General features: G+C 27.5%; 1 protein-coding gene across 4 annotated transcripts in view; it reads right to left on the bottom strand.

Annotated features, from left to right (window-relative positions):
• The window catches only part of LOC114123099 (zinc finger protein basonuclin-2-like), a 78090-nt gene extending 63199 nt beyond the window's left edge, over positions 1-14891 (bottom strand). The window contains exons 1-2 of one of the 4 annotated variants that reach the window (XM_050204827.1): positions 14085-14891; positions 5287-5378 (exon numbers count right to left, since the gene is read on the bottom strand). In XM_050204827.1, the coding sequence (XP_050060784.1) occupies positions 5287-5378; positions 14085-14160 (168 nt within the window). In that variant the 5' untranslated portion in view covers positions 14161-14891. Of the gene's footprint in view, positions 1-5286; positions 5379-10464; positions 10625-14084 lie in introns of those variants that run through there. The other 3 variants (XM_050204828.1, XM_050204825.1, XM_050204826.1) reach the window with 3 other exon arrangements.
• Between the last annotated feature and the right edge of the window lie 12035 nt (positions 14892-26926).

The following is a 26926-nucleotide window of genomic DNA, read 5'->3' as shown; positions in this document are numbered from 1 at the left end:
TACAAATCATCGAAACATATATAAATAATATTTAAAATAAAAATGTGTTGTCGACGAATTTAATTATCAACAAATTGTTTATATTTTTTCCCCTATTGAGCTTCATAATTCTTATAAATTTAAAAAATTTAAAATCTAAAAATTTGCTCTAAGTCACCCACTAAGAACTAATAATAATCAATCAGTTTTTAGGTACAGTGTACCTACGATAATATAGTCGAATGTATTGATATTAATTAATTCGTATTATATAATATTGTATATATAATGTATAGTAATTATTCGTCACGCATAAATTATGTGTACACATACAACACATAATATATGTTATATTATGTAGTCGAAACTCACTAGTTACATATAGATGTTAATTAAATTATTCGTGTACACGCATATATAGGTACACCAGTATTATATGTATTATTATTTTTTGTTTACGAATGTACGACAAATTGTAGACAGCGGTCGCAATACAGGATATTATAATAACAACCGTTTAATTACAGAAATGTCAGCACGCGAGTTCATTCCAACAACGTCTTGCACTCTTGTGCAGTTGCGTCCGACAGACTGTTGCGGAGGTTTGACAGTGTAATTGCCGTGAAAACGCACACTCGCATGATGTAGGTATATAATATAGGTAATACATAATATTATAATATTGTATATTTCTCCATTTTGTTTACAGCAGAGGATAACGCGCGTTTTTCTACTACGTACTTATATTTATACATAAGTCAATATAGGTATAGATGAATGTTTTAGAAATGTGTCTAAAAGGAAATTCGACATCCGGCAAACGCATTTGTAAAAAAGAAACCTGACCTTGGTCACGATATTGTCGACTGAAAAAAATTTTAAATATATATATAGATAATGCTACTACTACATGTACAATTGAAACTCAGGAGTGTTATAAAGAAGGAAAAAAGAAAATTATAGCAAGGTCAACCATGTAAGCAAATTAAAAATATTTCTATGGCAAGAAAAAAAAATAATCTGTCATCAGTTTTATACACATCGATTTTTCGGCCTCCATACGATGGTGTGTACAATACTACAATTTACATCATATATACACGTCAAATGTGTACTTCTATATAAAATATAAGTGTGAAAACAACAACTATAAAACTACTGTTAATGTGTGTTGGAATAACGATGACGATGATGTCTTTATATATTATTACAATGCACACGTATATTCATGTAAGATTCTGTCACACATAGATACAATGTAATACTGACAATTTGTTATCATATATCTATTGTTTGAGAAAAAAAATAATAATAAATAAATAAATAAAATACAAGCAGAAAGAAAGGATAACACCGCGTTAACGCAGCGGGTATTCTACGAGGACGAGTGTAAACACGACGGTGCGGCGGCGGCGGTTATAATATATTATTTAATAATAGTATAATACCTAACAGCGGCGTTGGCAGACGGCAGGAATATAGTTGACAGTCGGGTTTTGGCTGTTTTTATACTTATATATATATATTTTATATTATTGTTTACCGCGATTTTGTTTTAAACGATCATCATAAGTATATTAAAGGGTCGCAACTCAGAATTTAAAGAAGAGTGGTCGTTTTCGTATACTTATTATTTTTTTCTCGAAAACGACGTATGTGTATAATATACTTATTGTGTACATTTATAATACGAAGTAAATTGTAGGTAGGTTTACTTGAAGAGAAGAAAAAAAACGAGCTCGCCTATAATTTAAGAAAAAAAAGCAAAATTAAATCGTTCGTTGTATGATTATTATTATTATTTTAATATATACTTATATAGGTAAAAAGGACAAAGAGGGCTTTTTGGATTTATTTTTATTATTTTTTTTGTATAGATCCGTGAAAAAGAGGGCTATTATATTATTATTTATTATTATATATAGCTATTATGTACACCACCATCACCGACGATGATGCAGTCGTCGCTTTATGATGGTTATATCTATGCCAAGATAGCTAGTATTTATTTTATTATAGGTACTCAGGTCTTACATTTAGGTACATCGTAGAGTATACACACAAAAACCGTCATTGTCCAGCAATAGAGTACAGTGTAGTACTATAATATTATCGAAAGACAACGTCGTTTGCGGTCCACTATAATTTTAGAGTATCAAAAAAATAAAAACTAACCGTTTAACACGGAAAGGACTCACAAAGCTTATATATAGATATATGTACTACTCTATAAACTGCAGTTTAACAGATTATACGGAAGAAAGAGATACATAAATATTGTGAATTATATATATCTATGTACAAGTGTACAATAATAATGTGAGGACCGTCATCGTATACATTTAAATCGCATTGATTTGATTAGTGGGAGGTGGCGAAATTACACGGTTGTTGGGTGCGTGAGCGTGTCTCTTTCTCTCTATATAGGTATATTATTATACAATATAAAAAATAATTCTTTAGGCTGTCAGGCGGTGGCGGCGTCGTCGTCGTCGTCGTTTTGAACACGACACACTATATTACATTATTACGTATATACAGCGGCAGCTGCGGCGGGGGGACCTTGGCTGGAAAATTATAATGATAATAATAATAGAATACCAAGATAATTTTAAGAGTTTATAAAAAAAAAAAACCATTTACGGACATACCCCTCGAGAGACCGCCTTCTCCCTCACGTGTAATTACACCGTCGCTGGGAGAAACGTTTAATTTGTAAAAAAAAAAAAATAAAAAAAAAGATCGTGACACAGAGGACGGACGACCGGTTTTTTGTGTACGTGTCTACTGTACAGTTTGCCTCCCCCGTTGAACAGCCGACGTACGACTGGTGTAATCTTCTCGCACGGCGTGTAAAGGATTTGGGAATTTGTTTTTACAATATATATATTGAACATATAGAGAAACATGGATGTATTTGTGACTAGTCGACGACACTGCTGAAGTGTGTATGTGTGTGTGCTTGACTGTTTTTTCTAACACGACGTTAGATATATCATATAAATATAATGTAACATACAGCAAAGCGCTGTAGTGGTGAGTAGGTACACGCGTTTAGACGGGTTGTCGTGCGGATACGATGTCGTGACCGGCGCCCATTATCATCGTCGCCGACGCCACCGTTGCTCCGCGCCGAATAGCCGACCGAAGCGCATCGATCGTCGCACGGCGGTTAACAACTATAATATATTATATTATTACATACACATTGGTATTATGTATACAACTACGCATAGGTATATTTATATATATATTATATACCAAGTGACGAAGACGACGCCCACGACACCAAATATAGAGTCCATTAATATATAAAACGAAGAATTGCATCCCCCTTTGAGTAGAGTTCATTAATACACGACAAATTTCATCCCCTGAGTTTATATGTAGGCATAATGTATAGTCTTTACCTACAATACACATTGGTTTTTACACAAACGACGTTTATATTTTATATTATAATTGTATCCGCCGGGAAAGGTGATAACACGATATATAGATATGCATACAATCATATGAACTAACGGATATACCTACCTATACTATATACATAGTATATACACATTATACGTATCATATCGTATATATAGAATCACTGCAAGGGCTTTATGTAGATATAATATATATTTACTGAACTAATACATCAAGCATGCATAACTCTTTTTTCTTCTTATTCAATATTTCAGTCATTCAAAATCTGAATTTTGGAATTTTTAAATACGAGTATATAACTATACTAACTCATAGAGACCGTATTTAATAAAACTTGAGATTTTTTGATATATAATAGAGTTAATAATATAGTATTTATATCTTCATAAGAATTTACGAATAAACATTTCTCGTGTCACTAATTAAAACACATAAGAATATGTCTTAATATTATTCTATAGTCTATACACTGTGATAGGCTAAAAATAAAGTTGATGTATATCTTTATACATATCCTGAGAATAAGAGATGGAGAACAACATGGCTAATGACAGGGAAGTATGAAGAGGTATAATGGAAGCGGTGATGGACATATACAAGGCACGGAATAAGACAAAAAAAAATATACAATAGGTATATATAATATATATTATATATACTATAAATTTTGCTACAGTTTAATGTTAAATAATATAATATTATAGGTATTATAATATTTATAATACCTATAGAATATATAGGTAGAGTATATAATATATATACCTACCCCCATTTGACGAAATTTAAATTAAAAAATATGTTTCCTGCTCGTTATGTTTACCTGTATACCTATAGTTATACTGTATAGTATAATAAATAGTACTTGTGAATTAATCTCGTAGCACGCACGAATTACGGGTGTATTATTATTTTTATATATTTTATTTGATCATAGATTTGATAGCAAACAATTCTATACAAAGTAGTTAATAGTTATATATACACAATAAAACATAGAAGTGAAAATGAAAAATTTATCGACGGTAAGTATAATTCCACCCCAACGTAATACAATTATATATATACTTATACCATCAAGTACACTAAAATATACATTGTGTTTATCATAAAATTAACCATACACTAGTTATGTGTGATACTTTAGGCTATAAAAAAATAAATATATATTATAATTCAACACAAAATTGCCATGTTTGGGCTCGCATCTAAGTATATAATATATTATAGTACCTATACAGTGGTAGCAGTGCATTATAATCTTTATAGATAGGTACAATACACATATGTATTAGATACATTTGTAAATGTATACATAAATAATTGCAGATATAATATATATAGTAGGTACCCATATCTGGATAATGGATATCCCTCCTGTGTATGATATAATTCAGACACAGTGACCTGCAGCACTACTATACTATACCTACGTGTACAATTCTTAGCTGCACCATGCACTAGGTATAATAATGGTATGTATTGTACATGTATTTTCATGCTATATACCTATATTTTATGGAAAAAATACGGGAAACAATAAGTGTCTTTTTAAATGCAAAAAGTTTTAAATTTTATTTTAAATCTCTGTGTGAGTTATATAATTATAATTATATCTGAATAGCTAACTAAAAGATTAATTTTACTAATTCAAAAGTAGTTTTTCTGAAATGTTGTTGATTATAGGTAATACGTGCTGTAATCTCTGCTTATATTTATATATTATATTTTAAATGTATTTTATTATATTATATAGGAACTCGTATATATTTGTATATACAGTATGATGGGGTCGAGTATGTTGGAGGTGAGGGGGTCCTCGAAATATATATATTACACATATATGTACTACAAGCGAATCTATATAGAATGTCTTACCACCTCCATCATGAGTCCGGCACTAGCAGCGCTCGGCGATTGGTCTTCTGGACGGCGCATGCGTAGCGGGGCGCCGATCACTCTGCCATTACCTGTGGACAACAACGACAACAATGTGTTAAAAAAAAATATAGATAAAAATAAATAAATAAAAACACACACATAAATATGTATCCCCATACCGTAACAATGAAATCATATACATATTATGATAGAGGCATGTCACGTATGAGAAAATGTAGGTAAGGTACATATACCTACCTATGTTTTTGTCACAAGCCTCATAATCATACTTAATTAATAGGTATATATTTTAAAAATACATTTCATACTACAAAGAGTTCAAATTGTTTAACTGTAGTAACTACTAATGAATATTATAATACCTACATACATATATAATAATATATTTATAAAAAACACAAATGGGTTTATTTATAACATATATAATACATCAAGTTAACGATACCTATTATGTTAATTAATAATTTATATTATTAGTATCTATAGGTTATAACGTATTCATTACATTTTCAATTTTAAAAACTTTATTCTTTATAATACTTTAATATCTTCCTATATTCCTATTCTACATTCAAAGTAATAGTTTAACACTATTTTTTTTTAATGATTCTATAATCGTTAGTTTTTTCAGTTGAATTGTATGATTTATAATTTATAAAATGTACAATGAAAATTTTAAATTATATATAATATGATAATACATATTTATAAATATACATACAGTAAGTATTTTATTTTATAAACATATGGTATATCCACTCATGGTATACATTTACATTATATACATTATACATAATATACATATTACATATATACCTATGGAGTTTGTATAAATATAATGTAGTAATTTTTCCTTAAAAGTTAATTGCACCGCACAATATTTCAAAAATTAAGATTATTATACTGTAAATACGATTCTAATTTTAAGAATCTTAAGGATAGTTTAAGGATTTTTATTACGATTAGAATGATGGAGTATAAATCAAACGATAATAACGTAAATTTATTAAATATAATATATTGGTACCTATCTAATATTTACATATTACAGTTTCTTGCATATTAATATTACATATATATATTCAGATATAAATAATATATAGGTACCTAATAAATAAAATACTTTTTTGTCAAGCTGCAATTAGTCAAATGAATCTTTTATAGATATTTAAGTATACAATTATGAAATTATAAAGAAATTACTAAAGCTTTTAGTGCTCTTTCTTATTCATTACTGCACAAATCACCTGATTCGTAGAACCCCTGGAGTCATAGTGGCTGCTATTATTTATACGCCACTTTTTTAATATACAATAACTATATAACATAGTAGTATGATACTTAAGTAGCTATAATGTATATATATAATATATAAAATAGGTATACAAATGATTTCATATTTACACGCACCTATAATATAATGTACGTTTATATTATACCTGCACGCATAAAAGTCTCGTCTCAATTAACGAGCTCTATGTATTATCGTTTTATCTTATATAAACTTAATAACGCATTATTATAAGTAAACTCAATAATATGATGTACGCTGCAATAGCAGATGAGATCATACGCCACGAAATGTGAGTAATGTGTAAGGGCATTGGACGACAACTAAGTTATATAATTATTATAAATAGGGATATAGATAATTCGATTATCGATTGATGATTAGTATAATTTTTACTAATATAATATAGATAAACTTTATTATATGTTTTATATTTTTAGAATTTTTTTCAAAACTGTTTCGCGAATGTCACAAGTTATTCATAATTTGTGTCGTTTTAATTATAAAGACGTAATCCGGAAGATGGTATCTAAATAAAACATTGAAGAAGATATACAATACATACTACGTATTATATTATATAAATATTTCATTCACACATTTTATATATAATTTTACATTCATAATAAATATTATAAAAATGTCCGCAATGATGTATAATACATATATAATTTATAAGTACCTATTATTTGTGATTAAAATTTATATTTTATACTTGTTACGTTTATTATCATTTATTTTATAGGCATTTTTCATGATATATTATGATATATTTTATACTATATAAACCTATAATATTATAACACATATTTATATATATATGTTAGGTTATGTAGTTTTATCATAATTGTCTCATCTTCATCATCGCTAACTGCGCTTAAGCTTATTTAAACCAAACCATTGTAGCAAAACAGATTAGGCATTATTATAATTATTATTATTTGTAAGTCCTGCTGTCTACATCGCCTGTTGTATTTCTTAAATTAGATTGTTTTCCAATTAATTGACAAGCGCAGTACTATCATCTATATTATTATCGTAAGCGGCGGTCGACCACGAACAACATCTGCGCCGATTTATTTTCCTTTTTATTTTAATATAGGTACAGTAAATAATGCAGTTTACTTTATAGAATTATAGCTTTAATACATTTTTAATCTAATTTACACGGTGATTAAAAAATAATAAACTATATAATTTATATTGAAAACTATGTATATCTACCTATAAATATAAAGTTGCAAATTAAAGTTAAATTAACCAAATAATATTTATGTCTTAATCATCCCATAATAATTTCCAGTTGTATTAGGACAATAGGTATATACATTAAAATATAGCTACTTATTAAGTTGAATTTTCTGTGCCTGATATTTGACAATTTTTGAAAAAATTAAGTCACCTTAAGCCTTAAAGTGATAAAGAACCTATATTTTAATTGATTATATAATGTTACGCAACGTTATAGAATATTATTGTACAGATATATACAAATATATACACTAATTGATTTTTATCAATATGGTATTTATTATGTACCTACATTTATTCTACTTATAACATCATAACTAATTTAATAAGAAGTATAAAGATACCACCTAAACAAAATATAAGCTGTACATCATCAATAACGTAATTTTCATTCAAGAAATGTTATCTTGGTATAAATAATATTGGTACCTACATATTATATTTATAATATAAGCTGCATTGAATTTATATGAATAATTATATAAATACAAAATATTATATTAAAAAGAAATTTCTGTATTTGTATTTTATATACATTTATGTATATATATTCTATATACCTAATTCATAAAAGTTAAAACTTTTTTTATGAATAATTTAAATATTAGATTGTAAATTACAAAAAGGATTTTTATGTAAAAGTATATTTCCGTATAGCTAACATATAAATAGGTATGATAGGTCTTATAATGCTATATTTTATACATTATTATATTTGATCCGTTATTTTTTCAAATTGTATAGAAAATCAAAATTACAGATGAGATTTGTAAATCGTATAGATACTCGCGTAATCGTTTCCATCCATGGTAGATGTAAATGCAATCAACCGTGGAAATAATAAAATTTGTAGTCATTCAAAATATAGTAATAAATAATATAATAACAGTACATTAATCGCATTTGAGCAGTTAAATCAATGTTATATTTTTTTTCACTTCTATTTTCAATGACATTTATCAGTCTGCGAAGTGTATTACAATATGTATATACCTACTATTGTACCTATATAACAGATACGTGTTATTGTACATACCTACATACTATAGGTATATTATAAAAAGTCGGTTTATGTCTGTTAGTTATATGGATAAAAACTTAAAATAAATGGTTCATGTTATATATAAATGAGCTTTATAAGTAAGCACTATTTATATAAGGCATTATCATATATCAGCTATATACTATCTATACATGTATATTGTATATGTATATAATGTACAAAATCAAAATTAAAACATAATATAATATAATAATATGTAATGTATAATATGTGTGTGTGTTTGTATAATGTATACCGTTATAAGTAGATATATGTTTATAAGTTACAACTTTTAGTTTATATTTGTAGTTACCTACTTATAAAATAAGTAGTTATATAGGTTCATAATGTATCCATTTACATAATATTTTATATTAAATAAAATTGTATAATATGATGAGAGATTAAAAATAAATATTAACATTATAGCAATGAGAATTGATAGTATAGTAATTTATATTGTTTCAAATTTAAATTGTATTTTATATTTTTATGTACCAACAGTGTTACTATAATAATGTGTTAGGTACCTTGTCCTATAATACGTATCTACCTAATATAAATTATAATACGTTACTACGTTAAGATGTGCGATCGTTAAAAAATCGCGTTCGTATATAAATGGCGATAAACCTAGATAATCGAAACGTATTTAATTTGATAAACACGTACACTTGGGTTTTGGACGTTTTGGTGGTGCGATGTAAAGGGATATAACCCTATATAATATGACAACATTTAAATATACTCAACGCCGGAGGCACGCGTTTAAGATTATCTATTATTAAGTTTTAGTGTGTTACGTATAGTAGATTCCTTCTATATAATATACATGTATCTAAATTACTATAAATATATTCTTATGCAGTTATGCACAGCATATGCCTACATAAATACTAAAATATACGTATATATACCTATAATATAACATATGTATAAATGGTCGAAATGATTAATGAAAAACGACGTTAAAAACGATTGTGATCTTATAACGTTTGAATTCATATATTGTGTACCTACCTATATAGGTATATACAGAAAATCACCGTTTCAATATTAGAAAATGACTAGTTTTCAGAGTACCTATACATATTATAATAAGTAATAAAAATACATATTATATATGTGTACTTATGATATAACCCTCTTAATTTTGTCGGGGCAGCTGTCGTCTTTCGTAAACAATATACTACGTATACCTATATACCATTGTTGTAACAATCGGCCCTGTGGTTGCCCGTAGTCATCCCCCAGATAGGTACCTGAACTATATATAGTGGGTTCAGAATAAAAAATAATATATCAAATTGAAAAAATGTAAACACAAATTTCGGATTCGTCGTTCGCGAGTGTGGATGATACGTATTTATGGGTACCTATACGTATATTAAACAACATATGTGAGAGGTAAGCTATACAGACTGTATAATATTATTACGTGTGGGTTTTGATAAATTACATGAGATAGATAGGGGTGGGGGAGATGACAATATTAATTGTCATCACCATCCGACACGCAGCAAGCGAGACGACGTAACGGCAATGATGGCGCCGAAAAATCCATACTCACCACCACCGAAGTGGTATGACGGCCGTGGCCGCCGCTGCTGCTGGTGCTGGTGCTGCTGCTGCTGCTGGTGCCACTGCTGCAGTTGGTCCATGAAGCGGGCGGCGCAGGGCGTGCGCCCCACCCCCGTCCCCCGTTTGTTATGCCCCCCCGGATTGATAGCTGTGTGCCCGTAAAAGGGGATGGTGGTGGTGACGACTATAATACGGCGACGACGACGACGGAGGCGTTGTCCGGCAAAGTGGGTCAATCGATCGAACTCCGGGCGGCGGCGCTATAGCGTAACGGTGATAGAGAACAGGTCCGCGCTATAGGTGGATATATGTATATATATAAACATATATATATATATATATATATGCAGGCGTGCGCGCGTTTATAAATATAATAATATTGTGTAGAGGGCGGTTGTCGCAGTGGCGGCGAAGACAGGGCGACACGGAACAGCCGCGCGCGGAAAGCGGTGGCGGCGCGATTCGTTTTCGCGGCGTGCGCGTTACGTGTGGCGGCGTTTTGTTCGTTGTCGTCGGCGGCCACGGCGGCGGCGCTGTTCTCCTGCACACGAGCGTCACGCGACAAGACGGTTACCGAAGTGTCGCCCGACCGGGATACTGTCCGCGCGCGCCAGGTATGTCTCCGACGCCGCCGCCGCGTCCCCGCGAGCGATTCGCATGCGCGCGCGCTCTCGTCGCTTGCAGGCGTCCGGCCCCCCGCTTGCGCTCGTCGCGTCCCGGATCGCTCGTTCGACGTCTCCCCCGGACGCCGCGACAACGCGACACCGGACCCGCCCGTCGACGGGGGACGCACGCGGCGCATCCGGACCACGCCGGCGGGATCCGCCCACAGCCGTATACTCGCGTGACAATTGTGCGACACCAGCGGTGGCGGAGGTAGAGACGCGCGCGCACCAGCCTCGCTGTCATTGTGCGCGCGACACCGCCGGCCTCCCCTTTTTTTATTTTATTGTATTCGACCATAATATATAATATTATATTCTTGTATAAAATAAATGCTTTCCGCTGAGTTTGAATGTATAATATGTACGTCGGCAAAAACGATTTTTTTTTTTTTTATAAAATTTAAGATGATACCTAATTATTGTCAATATATTATATACTAGCATAATATGATATATGTATAATGTATATAAGTGTAGATATACTGCTGGATATTATACTTCAAAGTTCTCTAAATTTTTTTCCAAATTATCCGTTTTTTTATCAATTATCTTTGAATGGGGCCGAATTTTTACATTTTATAAAACGTTTTATATATAACTTCATAGTATAGAACTCAGACGTTTTATGATTTTAACAGAATTTAAAAATCTTAATATATTTATTATGAAATTAAATATAGTTGCGGTCATTGGCAAAACATAATATATGAGCAGAATAGTTCCCAGAAAAAAAAAATGACCCTGCAGGTAACTATATAGTATATCATAATATATTCCCAAAACAATGTATAAATAAATTTTTTATAGCACTAATAGTATAGGTATCCACGTATCGACAAAAATTGACCTATTCAATATTTTTTTATGTTATGAATTATAGACTATCTATAGAGTATTATAATATTACTGTAAATATGAGACGTTTATATGTGTGCTCGTATACTACAAGTAGGTTACAAGTAAGGTACATAATATGTAAAGATAAATTTAAAATTAAAATGTATTTTTTTTTTTAGCAAAATTAAAGTTATTGGCATAAATATATTATATTTACTGTCTGATGTTTATGTTGTAAATAATTTTATTGAGGTACACAACCATAATTATATAATATAAAAATATTTACTTAGGAATACAACATTAATTTTTATTATAAAAATATTTTGATAACAATATAAACTATATAACTAATATCTGTCTTTTAGGTATATAATATAGAAACATTATATAACATCATTATTCAGTAGGTACATATAATTTTTTGTGTCTGATTAATTTGTATAATACACCTATACCTATAAGGTTATAAGGTATAGGTACTATTCGAACAAAAAAATTAATAGATTTTAAAATAATATGATGTTATATGATGCGATAATTAATAAAATATAATAATAATGAATCCTTATTTTAAAATAAACTTTAGTAGGTACATCTCTACACTGCTGATAAAAGAATACGTAATAACATAATTATATTAAAAACCTGTAGATGATTATACTAAATACATATTTTTTGTTCAAACACATCATAATGAATCTAGTATTAAATTATTCATATTATAAATTATTTTTTTTATAGGTAGGTGTAACTAAAACTATGGTAGGTATAGTTATATAATAGGTATAATATATATGGTAAAAATTGTAGAACACATACTTTATTTTTTTTAATATTATTCCTACGCCTTACATTTAGTACATTTATAGAAAACGTTAAGGTACTTTGAAAAATATATTTTTGTTTTCTAAAAACAAAAAATAAATAGATATAGGTATCTAATTATTATGCTAATACTTTGATATTGAATATTGATATACATGTATCTATATATTGTAGGTATATAGTATATACGAATTGTCTTATAATTGTATATATGTTTGTATAACTAAACATTTTTTAATTAATTGAAAATTAAAAAAAAAAATGAAAGCATGGTGTATTAAATAAAAATTATCGGAAAAATGCAAAATATTATTTTAATTAAGAATAATTTAAATGTTATGTGGCACATTTTGTATAAAAATTTCGTTGGACTTTGCAAGTGATACATTCATATAACGTTACACGCTTTCTTTGTCACAGAAGAAATTGCAACTTATCGCTTATAGTAAATATATAATAGTACATTAAAGTATCTATTGTATAGATACCTATAGGTACTAAGTATGAATAAAGGTGGAATAGCAGTGTTTGAAATAAGTTCAAAAAGTCACAGATCAATATGCCAATACGCATCTTGTATACTCATTATTGTAAATCCTAAGTCTATATCTATCTACCTATTTTCTAAATTACAAGTATATAAATATAGGGAAATGTGTATTATTTAGTTTTTAGTGATGATTGTAAATAGGTATGTACTATTACAGTATTATGATGCACGAATAGATAACAAAAGAAGTCGAACTTCCTTGTCGTCGTTAATATAGAAAAACATTATAAAAGGTATTTGAACATTTAAATTCGCTTGTTTTATAATATACCTACTATAGATGAGTGCAGGTATATTATACAAAGTAATTAATAATTACCGGTGTCCGATAGTTGAATACCGATGTACAAGTATTAAAATTAGCCCAATTAGCCAGCGGGCGTACTTCGTCAAAACGTAAACACACATAATATAATATATAGGTACCTATTCATTGCAATGAAATAAGTACACTGTATACAGTCGCGGTATATAGTAAAATTTTAACGAATTAAAATAATAATATTTTAATAAATTAATTTTAAATAATATATAAAAATTGAATCCTATATTATATCGGCTAATAAATAATATTAAATATATTTGATATGAGATATAGCATTCTAATATATCTATTACACTAGGTTATACATATAGATACTCTTACAGTATACATACAGCGTATCTATCGCACCATTCGCACTAATAAATATATTGAAGGTATGGTTAATGTAAATATTTTGTACTAACCGGTATTGAATAACGATTCAGTGGTCCGATGAATGTCGGCTGGAGCGATTCCCGTGGCGGCTCCGTGTATAACCATCAAACAGTCGAAATCGGAACACACACGCGGAATTCGAGTGGAATATCACTTTTAAAAACTCGGATATAGATCAAAAATTTTTTAACTATTAACCGTTCTGCGACACTGGTGTGGGTGGTCGGCGTCGGATGATTCGCATTAGTGTGAGTAGGTGGATTTAAGTATAGGTATAACGTGTTACACGGCGTTGAAAAAAACACACTTGCTAGCAAAACACAAACATTTTTTTTTAAACGTAACAAAATAATTAAGGATCCAAAAATTGTATTTTCTTCGAATATCGCACAATAATAATTGTCGTATGATATATAAACAACGAGTTAATATAATATTATTATACACAACGACGGACGCGATTATCGATGATAATATTATTGTTTCCTTTGAGTAGGTAGAGAAGAAAACGCATAGAGGAAAAATTACGCGTGACAACGGAAAAATAAGCGGCGGCGGTGACGACAACGCGTTGTAACGACGTGCGGCCGAACACAACAGACGGCGGACCGCGTACTGAAGCGGTGTGTGACTGCTGCGCGCGGTTCACAGTGGCGGCTAGTTGCTGACACTCACACACGGACGCGCGCGCAAACGGGCACACAGAAACACGGACGACGACGACGACGACGACGACGACGATGACGACGGCAGCGGTGACGTCGTGTGGGCCGTGCGGAGAGCAACGAGACGATACGGTGCGGCGGCGGCGGCCGGTGTGTCAGTGCGGCCGGTGTAGTGTCGCTTCTGCTGCGGCGGCGGCTGTGTCCCCACATAGCGGCCGGACGGCCCCGTACGACCGATGTCATTTGTCGTTGGATGCCGGATGGGCGGGGCGTCGTGTGTCACCGCCGCCGTCACACCGTTCACGACGACGCCCAGAAATAATAATAATAATATTGTCGTCGTTGGTCAAGTTATAGGTACGAGCCCAGGAGGTAACATACTAATATAGTAATATATTATTATTATAATACCTAAACCTCATATTGTATATTATCTTATTAATTATTATTGTTACACATTAATTGCAGACACTCTAATAACTAATAAGGGGCTGTACATAGTGTTTTCTGTTGAATTTAAAATTTATTTGTCTTATACGGGACATGTTATGACACAAAAGATACGCTACGTTTTCATCAGCAGTGGAAAACTCTGGCGAACTTGCGTTTTAGAGGACCAACACTGAAATAATAAAAACGCATTGTTTTAAATTAGGAAGGGGCTATAATACCTACTATAGGTACGTTAAACGCCATGTATAATTCCGGTTTCTAAGACTCTAAGAGTCTAAGACGGTATTATGAAAAAATAATGTACAATGAACCTATTACAAGTACGTACTATTGCTGTGTTTACACAGCAGCAACACGGTATTGTTTTTTAGTTTTAATTATAATTATTTAACTGTTTTTAATTAAGGGAGTGTGCTGCGGGCTGCAGCGGTCATTATACCGCTTTTCCGTGAAAATGAAATCCCGTTATGAGCACGCGCTTGGTTGTGAGGTTAGGTATTAATAATGATAATAAAAATTAATCATATTATTAACAACAATAATAAATATTAATAATATATAATAATAGTATAGTATAAAAAAGATTATATATAATGCGTTATATTATTATAATATAATATTATAATATCTTATATTATATATTGAGTAGGTATAGATACCTATATACTATTACTATATAGGTAGGTAGGTATATGGCTAAAATACTCTTATTGTTCTAACAGTAGCCATGGTAAATGTAGGTACCTACCTATATTTAGGTACGAATCCAAAACTCGTTAAACTGTTAGAGAATATTATTATCTGCCATTGATACAGATACATGTTTTAAAAGTAAACAGCTATAATGGGTTCGACACTATAAAATAAAGTTTATTAACTAGGTATATATCTAGGTATCTATGTTTAATATAGATACATATATTATCAATATTATAAATTCATGTAAAATATAAATACCACGTGTAACAAAATATCACTGTTGTTGAAAAACTATGGTGTAGATCTGTCTCAATGTTTGTAAGAAAAAAAATGACTTAGGTATTTATTATATTATAATTATGATTCAAAATGTATAGGGATTGATGTTAGCTCGCTAATATATACACGTGTTTCGTTATAGGTATAGACGTATAGTTAACAATAATCAAGATGCACATCATTGTATATTCCTAGGTATTATAGCATGCTGACACACGCTGAAAGTAGAAAGAATAATATATAATAATATAATAATATGCGTGTATGCGATATGCCTATTACAAAATGAAAAAAGAGTTTTAGAGTTTAACCTTTGTCCAGTTCTAATATAATAAAAACTGATTATATAATATGTATGAGGATTACCTATATACGTTATACGTATCTTGTTTTGGTATTAGTATATTTTGTTTCAACTTACAATTTTTGTAAATTTCACACTATTAGACTATAGCATTATTGTAATCTGTGATAAGTAAATAAATAATGTAAATATAGCTATAGGTATCAATATGCGAGTATTTTAGGTAGGTATAATAATTATTATAAGGTTATAGTCGATTGATAAAAATGTTAGACATAGCAGGTAATATATTTTATATTTATGTACACTTAGTATATACCATACTATTCATTATTATTATTTAGGTTGTATAACGCACAACGTTTTTTGACTGAACTTTTAATATTATATATATATTTAATTTCTATACATGTTAACATTTTTAAGAAGTATTCATTTTGTGACTTAGATATACATATTATATTTTTGACGTAATGACGCATCTCATCTACAGCTTATTATAACGTATAGAAAATAGATCTATTATATCAATAATTACGATACTTATTATTTATTAATTATTAGATATTACTGCATAATAAATAAACCATTATAGCGGTATAAACAATATAGGTACAGTTTATAAAAGGAAACGAATATTTTTATTCGATACTTCAGTATTATATTATATAGGTATTAATGTATTATATATTATAGGTACCTATACTACCTATACATTATAGGCATCCAAGATAATTATAATAATATGTATAGGTATATATATTATATATCTACACCTATTTATGTATTATATTTACATGCATATTTTAAAGTAATATACAATATATTATGTTAAAAATATGTATGTTTAATTATTGCTTAATTTTATGTATATTTAGAGCAAATTTAAATAATGTATGTAAATGATCTATTGATGTCATTTTAACAGATTTATATATTATACAATAGTAACAATATCATATTATATTGCAGGACAAGGCATAATGTAAAACATATACCTATTATGTTATGTACGTACGACGTACCTATACTTATAAGATTATAAAAAACAATCATCATCATCATCATCATATTTTATTTGCTAAAAAGAAGAATAATAAAGTAGATAAAATAATTGATTGATTTTAAAATGATTATCCGGCGCTAACATTATAATAATATTTCGGTACCTTATTTTATACATAGGTAGGTATAACAGCTATAGGTACTTTACATTATATTATTATAATTATTATATGCATATAATGATATATTATGTGCAATGTACGCATAGGTATATATCATTTTGAATGAATGAATAATAGTGCACACCAGAATGATTCCATCATCAGTTATATTTATACGTAATCGGAAAAATTAAAATATCTCTTAAGGTCCAAATGATAAATATAATTTTTTATAATTAATAATATTTTTGTAGGTATAGGTACACAAATCATTATAAAAATGTTTGAATTATGACAAAAATTATGGATAGAGCAAAAATATAATTTAAATGCTGATGAGTATTGTTTTGGGCATAGGTACTATCTATATGTATGTAAATACCTATATATATAAAACAAAATTAAACATGCAAGTCTCATAGGTAGGTACCTATAGGTACTTATAATATTATGATACGTCGATAAAAAAAAAAGCAAATAGCTAAAGTACATCTCGTTTCTTATATCACCGTCATGCAATATTTTATAAATAACTTTCAAAATTTCTTAACTTACTCAATGCAGAAATTATACACATATTGGGTTCAAAAATAAAAGTGAACTACGCAACGCTCAACATGCAGCTATTTAATGTTGGTGTAATGGCAGTTTTTCTATTACCTATACAACTCCCAAAAGCTATTGAGATGGATATTGATCTTTTCCACATCATATAAAATCATGAAAGAGATTCCCCAATACTTTAGCTATAACGTTGATAAAATTATCTAAATATTTTACATACGATAAATATTATACACGAGTAGGTACTTTATACACAACAACCATGGTTTCAAGATTCAAATTAATCTAAAATAGCAGTATTCATGAATGACATGAGTAATAAGGTATTAAGGTATAATTACCATTACTAAAATAAAAAACCAAATACCTATATAAAATAGGATAACCTCTACATTATTTTTAACTATATTAGATAAAAACTTGGGCGAATAAGATATCTTCCATTTTTTTCTACCAAGATAAAAAGATTATTTATGTACAATATATAAGTATTGTAGTATATTATATACATTAATTTCCGGTAGCTATTTTAATCTACTCTGGAGCACCTAAAGTAGGAAAATCCTATAGGATTTTAGATTTAGTAACCTATGTTTACTATTATAAAATACATAGGGAAAACGAGAATAATACCGAATTATTCACAGAGAACCTATTTCCGACATTAAATAGACTGGTTTTTAGTTGTTTAATTCAAAAACAAATATCTGTATAGTAGCAGCGACTTAAAGAGGCCCTTTTTAAAATTTTTTTAGTAAACATTTTTTAAGTAACAGAGAACGCAAGGCCCTTTGAGGTGCGAGACAGTGGGCAATGGTCCACACCGCCCACGCCTAGCGCCGCTACTGTATCTGTACCTATTGAAAATTGACATTTTCACACGTAATATTCATGTTATAATTTATTAAAATATTTTAATAGGTATGCGTAATAGAATAATTTGTTTTAATGGAAATAAAAAAAAAAGACGCAGTTATAATATATTAATATAATATACTATATTTACTACAAAAGTATGATGTATTAAACTGTAGTAGAGACAAGATATCTGATTTTTTTTTTAATCGAAGAAGAAATATCCGATATCAAGTAATTTAATAGAACGTGATGGAGTAGTCATTATAGTGCTTGACGTGTTAATTAATCTAACTAAATTTAAATCAAGTATATTGTATATATAGTATAATGTACTATATACTATATGCAGATCGAAACGTATGGAGATTTATGTGGTATAAGATTATAATGATTACCATATTATTGTACTGGACATGGTGGTATTGTAGCCTGTAGGTAATTTGTAACTATAATAGTACTAACCGTAAGTTGGTGATTCAAAGTCAAGACAGCATAGAATATAGCAATCAATATATTTAAAAAATATACCCTACCCGGCTATTAGTGGCATATCAGAGGGTTTAACACCCCTCAGAAGTGAAATATGTAGATATAATTCTTTTATGGAATATTAATAACATATTATACATACCTATACAGTATACATAAATGGTAACTCCGCCATAAACAAATTCTGCGTACGCCACTGTCGGTTAAACTATATAATAATAAACGAAATTTATCGAAATGGAAACGACTGTAGAAGGTAAAAATGTAGAGTATACGTTATTTTGTGTCAAATATATCATATATATGTATAGTATATTGTATATATACATTTAACATGAAATGTAAACATAAATATATGTATACATAATATTACATATATTTATAATGTATATATTGCATAGATCTATTTTCACATAAGTATTATAACACATATATATCTATGCTTTGATGTATTCATATAATGTATATACGTATAGCTATATATTTAAGTATAGACGAAACTCATACGCGCGGGATCTGAACAAAACACATACAACTATATTATATTATATAACATAAGAAGAACATTTCAATCCAACACTTATTATACATGTCTAAATCCGACAACAATGCACAACCCTCGGATGTAGGTATTACGCTGTGAAGGACGCGACTTGCGAGATGAATTCATTTAGAGCATCGCTATATACACAAACACTCACACATTTATAACATATATAAATACGTCCAAGTCGTTGACGAATAGAATGATGGTGTACTACATGCCCCCGCTGTCTATATAATAATATAATAGTAAGGAAAAATGGCTGTGGAACCAGTGGCGACAGCAACCTTTATTATATAAATTTACTATGAATAATTAATTATTATAATATAGTACGCATACACTATAGGTACCAATACTATATAGTACTTTGGTATTATACACATATAAATATACCTATGTAGGTAATGTGCGGCACATTAATTCAAAAGATATACAATAGTAAACTTGATTAAAATTTCAATCAAACTTCCTAATTTTAAAATCTAAGTAACAGAGGTTAGGTTTTAACAATTAATTTAATTATCATAAATTCAAAATTGTTGTTAAATTGTGTATACCTGCTTATCTATTATATTTCATATATATAGGTTATGTTCATGGATAATCGTAAATTAAAACAAAAAGTTACTTATATATTTTAATATTTATAACTTATAAGTAAATCAATTAGGGTCCGCGTGTAATTGATAACTACTTGATGTACAGATTAGTTATACCTATAATTAAGTACCTATATAAATGGCTATAATATTATAGTAGTTATTATGTTTATAATGTACCTACATAGTTGAAATGAAGTGTGATATAAAGCGGTTGAATATCACGTTTTTGTTCAAATATGATTTTATTATTATACACGTATGCACAATAATAAATTATATATAGGTACCTGGTGGCTGGTACCTTATAGATTATCAACTAAAGAAAACTGGTTTAGCGTAAAACTTTCCGTTTTTTATTAAACATTTTAATATGTTTTTTTGGATAATAAAAAAAAAAAAACTCGAACCTTTAGCGCTAATAAAAAAAATGTGTGCCTATGAATTTTTATAATTTTTGAACTACTATAACATTGGACTAATTCACGAAGAACTATTTGTCTTACATTTTAAAGTATTTTGACTTGATCAAAAACTTTTTATCAAAATTTATAAAAAAAAAAAAAAATGAATATTTCAAATTCCTATAAATAGCCTTAAAATATATGACATTTTTTTAAATATTTTAAATAATGTAAAGAAAATGTCAATCTAAACAACTGGTGAAAGTTTCAAGTATGACTTATACCTATTTTTTAAATAATAACAAATATTTATAAAATTGTTTGATGAAAAATCGTCATCGTTATGTGATTTTGTAAAAATTTAAAATTCAGATGCTCATAACATTTTTTCCTATAATGACGCACGAGTTATCTTTATAACTATTTGAAAGAAAACTTATTGAAAACTTCGTGTTGAATTTTTTATCTTTATAGATATAAATACTAAAATGTTTATAAATTTTCAACTATAAAATTAATTGCAATTTTTTGCGAATTTGATGTACCTACCTACTTATTTCGTAAAAAATTGAACTTTAAATGCTTATAAAAAAATTATGACTAACGATTTTATTTTTATTTTTTTTAATTCAATAAGTACAATTTGTAAGAAACCTTTTATTAAATTTTCAAGGTTTTTTAAATATTTTTAATCGACATTTACAAAAAAATAAATAAATACTTAGAAAAATCAATTTTTGTGATTTTTCCAGATACTATTGAAAACTGCTGGGTATTATCTCGTATATAATAAGTGTTAAAAATATATTTCCTTTTTTAACATTACGTTTACATTTTTTATTTCATATCTCAAAAAAGAAGATTTTTCTGAAAATTTTTATATATTAAAACAAAATGAAATAGCAATAAAATATTTAAATTTAAAATGACAACCATAAAAAATATATAGGTATAGGCAAATCGTATGGGTACCGCTCTGCTCTATATATACCTATTATAGGTTTCAAGTGGATCTAGATTATGGAGTAAATACATTTTAATTCAACGATATATCAATATATCATTGCATACGAAAATCGAATCTAAGCTGCATATTAGTTATGTTTTTTTTTTTTTTTAATATAACTATATTAGAGCAATTTATTTTATTTTAAGTATTAATAAAGTAGGTTGATATAATTCTTTCCAAAAACATTGCATTTATTAAATTATTAGTATTTGATTATTATAATAATAATATGTTAGTATTGTATTTATACATTTATATTATATCAAGTTATATAACTTAAAATTGAATACAATTTTTGTAAATACCGTCAACAATAAAAATATAAGTTATAGTATAAGTGGGTAATATTTTAAATATTTTAAAATAAATCAAAAATATCATTGCTTATATATAGTGAAATTCATAATAATATTTATTTCAATTAAAAGTTTAAAGTTCTCATGAATAATATTTTAAATTTATAATAAAATAATGTATATTATTGTTGTTCATTGTTAAAATAAATATTTTTTTTCCACATTTTAACATAAAATGTCTATACCTATTAAATAATTTTCTTTATATATTTTTAGATATTTTGGTTATTAGTTATGAAATATTTCTGAGGAATTTTCATATTACATCATCAAAACTTCAAACGAAATTTTTTTATGAATTTTAATCACAAAATAGTTTTCAATATTTTGCAATTTATTGATAGATTTAGTAAAAAACTTATAGTTCAAATGCATGTAAAAAAATTGAGACTAAAGATTTTCGATATTTTTTAATTGGGAAATAAACCACTGAAATGAATCTTGCATTAACTTTTCAATCATTTTTAATTATTTACAATTTTTATCGGAATTTATTAAAAATTAAAAAATTCTTTTACTTATAAATAGCTCTAAAATAGTTAGTGATTATAATTATATCATGCATAGAAAATATAATATAAACACTTGGTGAAAGTTTTAAGTTTCCGTGATTATTCATTTTTAAATTTTAACAAAATAAAGAAATCAATTTATTCGAAAATTGGTTAAGTCTAAAAATTCTAGTTTTCTTTAATTTTGTTTGTTTGTTATTCTTATTACCTAGTAGGTATACTGAGCATTTTTAATGTTGACCACTTTTCAATACAAACTATATAAAGCTATATAATTTTTTATATGTACGTTTCAACAGCCAGCCCCAATTTTTTTTCAAAAAAAAAATTCTTTGATTAAATATTTAGAGTATAATTAGCTTGCATTGGCGTGTGACCTATTCCGAAACATAGCGCCTGGTACTTGGGGCTTTGTGTGTACATTTTCGAAACGTTTCTACAATTACCCACCTCATTTTACTTTTGAAGTTGATATAGTACCAAAATAGTAACAAATTTCAAAATTAGTCACGCCAATGCAAGCTAATAATTATACGCTAAATATTTAAGCAAAAAAATTTTTGAAAATCGAAATGAGGGGGAGCTGGTGAAACTAATGTATCTTTTAAAATAGCTAATACCACGCCCAATGTTAAAAATCGAATCATTTTATTAATTAATTATCATGTTAGGCACATAAATAAAAAATTAAATAAACACATCTATAATATCGACACATCCATTGATCCGTTCAATACTTAACAGTGATAACTGATAAGTAATTTTGTTTTAAATAATTATTAATTATTATTTATTCTATAGAAAGACTTTAAAGAAAGTACCTATACATAAATGTGTAGTTTCAAATATATGGCAATATTTTTTGTGATTATAAGTGTTGTAAATATGAATCTCCACAAATAATTTTTTGTTTCTTTACTGCATTTAATTGATCGTTATAAAACTCTCACTACAAAGAATATTTATATTTCATAATTTATCTAATAAAAATATTATTGATTTTTTTAGTAGGTACCTTTAATTTTATTTTTTTTATTAAAATAATTATTTAATAAAATTGTGTAATATATAATTATAATATTAATTAAATTTGTAGGTATATTAATATATCATATAAGTTAAAAATGCTTTTATATACCTATATATTTATAAATAATATATAAGTAAATATATTATAAAATGAAAATAATAGTCCTATACATGTTTTATTGAATTTTTATTTTAGTGATGTATTATAATCCACTTCGAAAATTAGGTGAATTATTAATAATATACATAAATTATTATGCTTATTATCAATAAACCATATATTTATACAATAATTTATAAAACCGTATTTAATTTATATAGTATAGTTGGTACCCCCGTATACCGTATACATACGACAAATTCTAGTGAATTTTCAGTCTTGTATATATGCAGTATATAATTAATAATGTGTTATGTTTATAATTATATTGTTATATTTCTATTTTAAAATTTAAGGATAAGCTTATTACGTACGAAAAACATAAATATTCTCTTTTTAGCAAATACCTTTATTGGTTTGACTGAATTATAGAGTAGAAGTACTCAAGTATACTATTATATACCAATAATAAATGCAATAACTATTTAATCTTATATCGATTATTTGCTCACTTTATTCACTATATTCTAGCAATCAGCAGGTATACATTTCATGAATATGGCCATGTTATAAAAGTTTTAAATTAAAAAAAAAAGAGTCCAAAGTATGTGGTTATTAACTAAAAATATATTGTATATTATATATATATATTATAATATAATATGAACGTATTACATAACCTTGGGCAGTCAAGGATTGATCTTATCAATCATAAATAAAGTCACAACAAAATCATTACTACGTCATCTTATAAATTAAAATAATTATTGTAGTTTATAATAATATATACTATATAGGGTGTCCAATATTATAAAGACACATTCCCAAAAATATTTTAAATAACGAATTTGAATTTTTTTTTTAATTTTCTGTTATAATACAAAATCTAATTGATTGATTGTTTTCTATAAAAATAGCATATAATATAATGTGAGGAATACTCAACTAAAAACTAAAAAGTGGCAAGTGGTAGGTAACCGTTCTACTAGACAACAGAGGTGTTATAACCTATAATAAGTTATGTTAGTTATACGTGTATTTCATTATTGACTGTAATGGATATGTTAAATTTATATTCAATGATAATAAATGATTACATACAAAAAATAATCAAAATTACACATTAAAATATTGTATTGTTCTACTAATAATATTTTATTATTATAATATTGTATAATATGTTTAATGTTTATAAAATATATTAGCTGTCTATTGTTTTGGCCAAAAAACACTTTCTGTTTTTCCCAAATTTTCAAATTTTCTGAAAAAATTTTCCAATTTTTATTTTCGTTAACACTTAATGCCTTATTCAAACTGTTACAAACATTGGAAAAAAAATGAGATCAATCAATCCACATATTTTTAAGCTATGCGCTTGCTAACAAACAATATTTCATATACCTAATATAATATATGTATTTATTTATATTGATTATTGACCTTTAAGTAAATACTGATAACTTATTGCAGACTGGTGAAGCGAATAAGTTAATTATATAATTAGGTAATAGTTAAAAATTAATCTAAATATTTAATAATGTCATTGTTTGCATAAAATAAAATAATAAAAAAATATTACGCCAATTTATTTTTAATATTTTCAAACTATTAATCAACTACTAATTAAGAATTAGTTTAAGAACAACTAGGTATGCAGAGTATAAAATAAATACTTTATAATTATAATATAAGAATCTACTCAAGATCTTTGACCAAACATTAAATTGAATAATTGTTATAACCACATTTTTTTTTTTTTAATAAAACCGTAAAACTCAAATTTTCAAATGCATATCGATCATTTAAATTTGGTATAAACATTTTGAAAATAGAAAGTAGAAAACTATAATTATTTATAAATCAGTAAAATGTTTCAAGTTTTTACGATTAATATACTTTTAGAAACTAAAACTTTTAAACTAAAAATGTTGGATGGTAAAACTATAATTTATACGAAAATATCTAATTTTGAAAAATGTCAAACTTAAACACTCATAAAAATAATTTTATATTTTTTTTATGATTTTTGTTAGTAAAACTATTTAGAAACTTTTAAAATTTTTAAACTTTAAGTAGTTACCTATACATTTTAAAAAGATAGGCAAGTGAATACCGTTATGTTTAGCAACAGGTATATGGAAGTTAGTAATTTCTTTAATAATTGGAAGTAACAATATTAATAAAAAAAATAAATTGTGCAAGTTGGAACCGCTATCGTTCTGCCTTACAGTAATTGTCAATTGTCACTTTGACAGTTTGACGGTTGTGTTAAATTTGAATTTAACGATATAGGTATATCATAGTATACAAAAAACGATTTTGAGTGGAGACTTATTTTGCATTTGCACTGAGTATATTTTATATATTGATGTGTTCTATAATATAGCTAATAAAATAATTGATTTTACTTTAAGAATTGTGGTAGGTCGATCGTTTAATTTTTTTTTAAAAATATTGCATATTTTATTAAATTATTAGTATTTAATTATTATAATTATATATTCAAATTATATTATGTAATTGTTATTAACTAAAATCAAACTTAGTACAACGGTTTTTTTTAAAATTGTACTGCGTATTACTAGGTATTGTGTACAAAGTTCATAATAAAATATTAAAATATACCTAAATACAAAGGTAATGTTTATGAATTATAACGGAATAATTCAGATCATTAATTATTGTTAAAATAAGTAATTTCTTTAAAATTTCAAGTCAGATATAGTGTATAAAAAAAATAACTGTTTGTATATTTTTTAGTGTCAGTATAAACCATCAATGAGGAACTTTGTATTAATTAAGATATTATGATATCTATATTTAATGAAAGTTCAAATA

This window comes from Aphis gossypii, chromosome 3 (assembly GCF_020184175.1).
Source record: "Aphis gossypii isolate Hap1 chromosome 3, ASM2018417v2, whole genome shotgun sequence".
Lineage (NCBI taxonomy): Eukaryota > Metazoa > Arthropoda > Insecta > Hemiptera > Aphididae > Aphis > Aphis gossypii.
This window is presented reverse-complemented; position numbering and strand designations above follow the sequence as displayed.